The sequence below is a fragment of the Cebus imitator genome, unplaced genomic scaffold, assembly GCF_001604975.1.
Source record: "Cebus imitator isolate Cc_AM_T3 unplaced genomic scaffold, Cebus_imitator-1.0 Scaffold66, whole genome shotgun sequence".
Taxonomy (NCBI): Eukaryota; Metazoa; Chordata; class Mammalia; order Primates; family Cebidae; genus Cebus; species Cebus imitator.
Genome location: NW_016107381.1, coordinates 7064392 through 7072563, shown reverse-complemented (window position 1 = coordinate 7072563; position 8172 = coordinate 7064392). Strand labels below are relative to the sequence as shown.

At 38.2% G+C, this 8172-nt stretch overlaps 1 protein-coding gene across 1 annotated transcript in view; it reads right to left on the bottom strand.

Annotated features, from left to right (window-relative positions):
• Positions 1–7285: 7285 nt before the first annotated feature.
• Positions 7286–8172, bottom strand: part of LOC108305735 (olfactory receptor 1P1-like) — a gene marked incomplete at its 3' end in the record, with an annotated part of 137590 nt that continues 136703 nt past the window's right edge. Inside the window, 1 exon segment of the mRNA XM_017530480.1 lies at positions 7286–7302. Within this exon segment, the coding sequence (XP_017385969.1) occupies positions 7286–7302 (17 nt within the window).

The window sequence follows — 8172 nt, the reverse complement described above, 5'->3', positions numbered from 1 at the left end:
TAGAGACGGGGTTTCACCATGTTGACCAGGATGGTCTCGATCTCTTGACCTCGTGATCCACCCGCCTCGGCCTCCCAAAGTGCTGGGATTACAGGCTTGAGCCACCTCGCCCGACCGTCCTTCATAATTTTTAATGGAAATAGTAAAATTAAAACAAAGGAGCAGTCAGGCGGGGCAGCTCATGCCAGTAATCCCAGCACTTTGGAAGGCCAAGCCATGTGGATCACCTGAGGTCAGGAGTTCAAAATCAGCCTGGCCAACATGGTGAAACCCTGTGTCTACTAGTAGTACAAAAATTAGCCAGGCCTAGTGGTATGTGCCTGTAATCCCAGCTACTTGAGAGGCCGAGGCAGGAGAATCGCTTGAACCTAGGAGGGACAGGTTGCAATGAGCAGATGTGGCGCCATGGCACTCCAGCCTGGGTGACAGAGTGAGACTCCATAAAAAAAAAAGTTAGCGGGAGCAATTGCAATAAAATCATAGAAAAAGAACTGGAGTGTGTGTGTTTTCACGTGCACGCATAGACACACTGGACAATCAAAACACATTGTTTTTAGTTCCATACGTGTCTTCAACTGTTCACATTGTTTACTAAAGTGTTTAATAATGAAGAATATACTGAATATATTGCAATGAATTTATTCCCAGAAAATGGAATTGTCAGATGCTGTTTTTATTCCATTAACACATTCCATCCACTGTACGCTGTGGATCCAGGGCACTCAGGCCCATTTTATGATCTGTGACAAAATCTAATAGAGGTTCTGGCCACCAACCAGGTAAAATGCCTCCAACCAGTATCAGCAAGGACAGATTTTTGGATTTCAAGCTGTTAATCACTTGAGTTCTACCTGAAGATACAAACCTATTAATTGTTCCCCTCAGTTTGAGCTGTTAACATAAATTAACTCAGAAAAATTAGAAAGGTTATGAAAATATGATTCTCTTATTCCCTATATTAAAGAAACAGTGCTTTGGTTTTCGTGCTCCTGATGCCCTCAGGGCCTCAACACTTGCCCAGAAAATATGTTTTGGACCACAGAGGTACTTGTGACAGCGCTATAGGATATATCCCTCGTCCTCAGAATCTTTTTCTGTTAACATCATCAACATATGATTTCGAGAAAAAGGTACTTTATTCCATTTAAAGCCATTAACTATATAAGAAAAAAAAATTTTGGCTGGGAATATATTTTGTATGTCAGCTTAGCATACAAAAACCATTCCTTTGTAGGATTTAGGCCTTGAGGATTTTACTATTTGCCCCATGAAGGACCCTAGTGAGTCTCCACTGCTTCTGTCATGAAGCACAGATTTCCCCTAGCCCAGGAACAAAGAGAGCAAATTGAGAATGTAACCACAAAAGTCACAATAGCATGCGATTGAGTTTTCTTCCCTGGTGTAATGAAATAGAGCATTGAAAGTTGAGATGTTTAGGGGAAAGAACAGACTGAAGCATTTTGCATCCAGGCAAATTATGTTTTCTTTTCACAGGAGTCTCCAGAGCCTATCCCTACAAATGAAGAAGGCAACATTTACTTGAAATAGTGCATTGTTTCTAAGTCTCTGCACCTGAATTATATTACAGAATGCTCTGACCACTTCTGCAGGCCATACATTCTTAGTAAACACTCCTAGTGTTTAAGATGGTGAGGTTGTCTGCAAGAAAAGAGCGCAGAAGGCAAGCTAGGTCCTCTTTGGATATGGGGCCCCAATCTTTACTCAGAAAGTAAAACTATTTACAGAGGCTTTTTTTTTTTTTTTTCCTGAGACAGAGTCTCACTCTGTCACCCAGACTGCACTGCTGTGGCACAATCATAACTCACTAAAACCTAGACCTCCCAGGCTCAAATGATCCTCCCACCTCAGCTTTCTGAGTGACTAGGACTATAGGTATGTACACTACCATGCCTGGCTAACTTTTTTTTAATTGTATTTTTTGTAGTGGCAGGGATCTGGCTATATTGCCCAGGTTGGTCTTGAACTCCTGGCCTCACGCAAACCTCTCAGCTTGACCTCCCAAAGTGCTAGAAGTACAGGTGTGAGCCACTGCCCCCAGCCCTTTTTATACAAGGAAGATACGCTCTGCTGTTAATGTGCCAAAGAAAGAGCCAATAGAGATGGACGATTAAAAAGTACTGACCCAAAGCTATGGAGATAGAACTGATTCTCTAAGTAGTACACTGAAATAAAGGAGGAAATCCAAGAATGGCAGTGAAAGTCGGGAATAGGGGAGGGAAAACTCACAGCTTGCTTTAGCGGAGTGCTAACTCTTGGCACCAACCACACTGTCCTACGTGCCTTGCATGTGTGAAATCATTAAAGTCTCACGATAGCCTAGAGGGTTAGATCTTTTTATAATCCCCATTTTTCATATGAGGAAACCAAGGAACAGAGTGCTAAGTAACTTACCTAAGGTCACAAAGAGTGAGGGGTGGAGGCTGGATCTGAATTAAGGTAACTTGATGCTGAAGTGCCACAGTCCAACATCCATACTACCCTCTCCCTGCTTCTGTAATGGGAGAGGTGGTGTGAGACTCTGCTATCTTGGCTTGGGAAATAGGGAGTTCCTTTTTATCTACAAACAATTTAGATGGGGGCTAGGAAGAAAGGTTTTCCTAGGGCTATGTCCCAGATAAAGGTGCCGTGACCCAGCAGCAGATAAAACAAGGACTAGAAGCCTGAGGAATTATTTGATTATTTGATTAGCAATTAACAGTGGCAAATATGAAAAAGGAAGCTTTGGCTTCACTCCCTGGGATCTGGGCACAGTTTCTCGTAGCATATGTTTTTCACATTTGCAGCCCTAAAATAGTTCTTTAAAAACATTGCACTATAGTCAAATCTAGGTATCCTATAAATGAAATGATATTTAATGATTTATGCATTTGGGAAATAATTTCTGAGACTCTACAATGAACAAGACTTTTTTAGGTCTTGAAATAGATTGGCTTCAAGGGAAGACACATTAAATGAATACAGGAAAAAGTCAATTTAAAAAGGAAAATTTTGACTTTTTAAATCTGTGACTGATTTTATATGGTGGTTTAAAAACTGTTGCTGAAAATTTTCAATAGTATTAAAATTGAAATCTAGGACATATATTTTCTCTTATAGTTTTTAAAAAGAGAAATTAATTCAATCTACATAAAAATGACTACCATGTCAAATATCTTTTGAAAAATGTCACCTTTCTCAGTTTCTAAACATATCTATTTAAACACTCGCCAAAATGACATCAAGTTTTCACATTTCTCATATATTATGTAAAAGTTAACTTACATTTGATTTCTCTAATGATGTATTATTTTTAAATATAGTGGCTGTTCCCTTCACACTTATATTTTTAGATCTAGAGAAAGCAGGCATTCAACAAATGTGTAATAAATAAGGCAGATAGATTAATGAAAACCAACATTGTGAATAATGTTATACCACAAATGCTCTGTGTAAACTTGCAAAATTTTGCTAAGGATGTACAAGCTACTGTAAAGGATAGCACTTTCAGGTTCCTCATGGAATGAAATGAAATTGAATTTATTTTGGTACCATCTGGATGTGTACATTCTAGAGAATCCTTCGGCAAAGAAACAAGAGTAGTATTTCTACATCGCTAGTCATATCAGAGCTACAGGGCAAATAGTAGCTAAAATTTTTGCAGAAATACTATTAAACATACTGACAATAATATTTGTATTTTAAAGTTAGTTCATGATGACAGTGGGTAGTAAACACATACATATTATCAGTTCTCTATCCCCAAACATAGTAGTTTTAAATAAGAATTATTAGCATGATATCAATAGCTTATATGTTTGTGGATTGACTGGGTGGCAGAGGTGTCATCTTATCTAGACTAGGCTGGGCTCTGCAGATCTTGACCAGCTTGCCAGTGTGTGGCTCAGGTGGAGAAGTGGGGATGAACGGCTTTGCTCCTCGTGTTTTTCATCTTTTTCCTGGAGCCAGTGGCCTCACCTGGACACATTCGCCTTCTGGCAGTGTCAGAGGCAAAAGAAGGAAAGCAGAAATACGTAAGACCTATTGCATGTGCTTTCCCAGGTTTGGACAGGCACAGTGACTCCTAGCTATTTCTTTTGGTTACATGGTAGAACCCAGAGTCAAAGGGTGGGAAAATACATTCTACTCCTTACATGGGAGAAACTTCAAAGTCCCTCAACCAAATGATGTAGATACTGGGACAAGTGAGGAAGTGGACCCATGAATACTCGTTTTGGGTGCTCATGTTTCATCAAAATGTATGCTCATTTCCACTCTTGTATTTCTAAAACAACAATTAAGAAAAACAAGAAAGTAATCTTCCTATCAACTGGATAGGTGAATTCAGCAGATTTTATGGACAATTAAGTCTTTAAATGAAGATTTAGGAGTACAAGATTGTTTGTTTTTCTCATTTCTGCTACTGGATAAATAAAGACATCCATCTTAAATTTTATTCAAAGATGGTTTCAAAATCCTTTTATCTCTAACAATGTGGGATGTATTTTGCAAAATAAAATGTTAAAAGAGCACAAAAGATCTAATGAAAAGGTGTTATTATCAGACTTGGAAGAAATCAGTTGCTTGAATTTTACTAGAAGGAAATGCAAATTTTTAGTTGTAATTTAATCATGAATATAAATTAAGATTTCTATAGCAATATGGATTTGATTATGTTTTAAATATCTAACAGCTAAATATTTCCTAAAACTCAGTGTATGCATAATTCACTTCCCTTTCAAACAAAAAACAACAAATAGCAGGAAAAACTGTAATAAAGAAAGCCAAATGAACTTGGCCCAATGTAATATTGCTCTTAATTGATTATTTTTTAACATTCTGTTTGTCAACAGTAGCTTAGGGTTCTTAGTGAACCATTTTAGATAAGAGTCCCTAAGGCAGCTCAATACAAAAAAGCACAAGTGGCTATTCTCTGAGCTAACTATCGAAAGTACCTTCAAGCGGTATTAGATAACATCACTCCCTATCTGAGAATTTGGGCTTGAATAGGCCAGACTAGTCAGATGAAAATGGACACACAAACTCCAGCAACTTCTGAGTTGAAATGACAGTTAGGAATAGACTTCTTAAATGACCCCAACATGTCGAAGACTAAACCTGCTACTTTGATTTATCATGCCATAGCAACTAGTGTCATAAAATATATCACAGTTTTTTTAAATGACTATATTTGTAAGTTCTAGTTGTCCTAAAATGCAATTTATGCATAAATAGTCACTATTATTACAAGTTGTGTTGAGCGTTTGTTTTGTGGCAAACTTTATGTTTCATATTGGGAATGCAGAATGAAACATCTATGATCTCTGTTTTCTACTTGCTCGACCAGGATTGAATTAGCAATCTCTTACAACATAAGTTCATAGTCCCAAGACTATGTTTCCAAGACTATTTTAAGTCCTCAATTGCAGAGACAAGTCTCACTTGTGCTTCTGCACAGACTGACAATTTGCAGGAAGCAATTGCAATGTGTGTGGGACACATCTTGGGCAGCTTTTGACATCCTCTAGGCTTCAACTGCCTTCTGTTCCAGCTGCTGAGGTGACAACCAGCTCGTAAGAACTCTGGCTGGCTTCTTAACAGACATTCTCTGACAGCACCCCTACTTCTGCACAGGGCTTTCTTGCTGATTTCCCCGGGAGAACCAATGGGATGCCTATTTCCATAGGTGCGTCACTAGAAGTGCAAAGCTCCATGGGATGGGCGACCTTTGAACAATCAGAGATAGGATCCACTGAATGAATTTCCTCCCTTTACTCAAGTTGGCTGCAAGGCACTTTCTTCAGCTTCTTGGTTGTTTTTTTCCATGGATCTAGCAACCAGTCACACTCAACAAACAACAGTGTCAAATACGCCTTCACCTTAAGTCTTCCTCCTTTCCCACGTCTCTCCCTTCTTGCTCACTCATGCATCCTTTGGCAATAGCACCTATTCCCTCTGTCTCAGGCCCTGCTTTCTGGGAAACTCAAAATCGAGCACAGTCAAAGCAGAATTTGTCATGGGGTTGGGTGGGACCATGGAGTGAGTTAGAAGTGAAAGAGAAGAAAATAAGCAAGAAATGAAATTTCTGCGATGGAAGGCAAAAGGAAATCCTGGAAAAGGGCAACTTAAAGTCCAGCTAAAGAACTAGAGAGGAAATATTTTAATCACTCTCAGTAAAAATAACACTCTGAAGAGCCAGTCATCTTAATTTGAGGTTTCTTCCGTTATAAATCTCTGTTACAGAAAATGTCTTGAAAAACAAAACTCATTAGAGAATCAAGGTAATGGTTCTCTTCCAAAATGTCTGCTGTTCACTTTTATTACTGTGTTCCTGCCAGCGATACAGAGCACACTGCGTCACTCCAATAGCAAATGGGTAGATCCATGTCTTTCCTCAGAGATAAATGAAGCAACAGTGTGATAAAAAGTACTTGGTTTCAAGAGGTGAACAGTTGGATCTTTAATTACAAAGGACTGAAATCCATTACAACACGACGGGGAGTGTGTTTAATTTGCAGAGGGAGAGAAAAATTGCTGTTTTTTTTCATGACTTAAATGACCTTAACACAAAAACCCAACAGTCCCCACTTCTGAAGGGCAATAATGTACAGCCTCTACCCTAAATATGTAGACAGAACCACAGGCTAAGAATTGCTTTATCTTTAAAATGGAAGAAAGAATGACACAGAGTTAAGCTTATTATTGTCTGCCTGATTTACTATCACGAGCTCTGCTTTATAGTTTAGTGAAGTATTCAAACCTTTGACTCATTTGTAGGAATAGAGTGATGTTAGAAAGCAAGTGGATATTGTGGGGAAATTGTGGTTTTAAACTTTACTTTCCTTTGGCGATATACCACATCTCTGAATTTTTTCAAGGATAGTGATATTCTTTTATCTTATTCAAGTAGTTTTCAGAATCCCCAACCCTATTAACAACACAAAGAATGCCCTGAAAACATTGAACTCTCTTTGCTGCAAGTTCTGAATATGTCACTTTTACTGAAGTCTCTGATAAATGGTATTAAAGTTTCGCCTCAGCAAGGTCTTATTCCTCAGCTGAACAAATAGGAACACACTCTTCCTCGTGAACTTCTCAGTATTAAAAAACACCATTAACTGATTCTAAAGGATCCGAAATGGTACTCATTTTGCATTATACATTTGGTTTTATGATATCATTGAAGGGTAGGAACGATCATTTCTAACTCTTAATGTGTACTCACACATGGAAAATGGAGGGATTCCAATTAGTTTAACTCTCCATCCTGTGTCAATTCCTCACTCTCTTTCCCCCAAGAAAAGAGAAATGGTAAGACTGATCAGGAGAAGGTGCCAAGAGAAATGGCCCTGTCTTCACCTGGGTGCAGACCGCTCAGGGAACGTACCCATTTTATACTAGTGGAAATCACTGGAAATTTAATGTTAAACAAGGCATGGGTTCTCCTTGAATCCATTTAAAATGAAATTTTAAATTCTCTGTCTGCAGAGGGTTTTCCCTAAAATCATCTCTTTTTTCTTTCAAGGAAAATTTGATCTAAAAACTACTTTTAATTGGGAGATTGTAAAGCACATTTTTATTAAACACCTTTAATGAAACTACTGGTATCTGCATACCTTTTCTACTTTACAATTTTAAAGAAAATAAAGTTAGCACAGCAAAAGTCCTTAGAAATTTACATTTGTATTCCAAAACAGAGACAAAGGCCACACACACACACACACACACACACACGCACACACACAAACATAGATAAATGTTTATAGCAGCTTTAATATCAATACCAGAAGACGGGAAACAAACCAGATGTTTTTCAACAGGTGAATGGTTTTAAGAAAATGATGGTATATTCATACCATGAAATACTACTCAGCAGTAAAAGGGAATGAATTACTAATTTGCAGAACCACGTGGACAAATTCACAAGGGAAATGTGCCAATTTCAAGGTTACATGTTATACGATTCTGTCTATTCAACCCTGTTCTTGATATAACAAAATCACAGAGATGAATGAGATATTAGGAATTGCCAGGGGTTCAAAATGGGAGTGTAGGGTGGAATCAGGTGGATGTACTTATAAAAAGGTAACACGAGGGACTCTTGGTAATGCAGCTGTTCTATGTTTTGACCTACACGTGTGATAAAAACTAAACACCCATACAAATATATGTAAA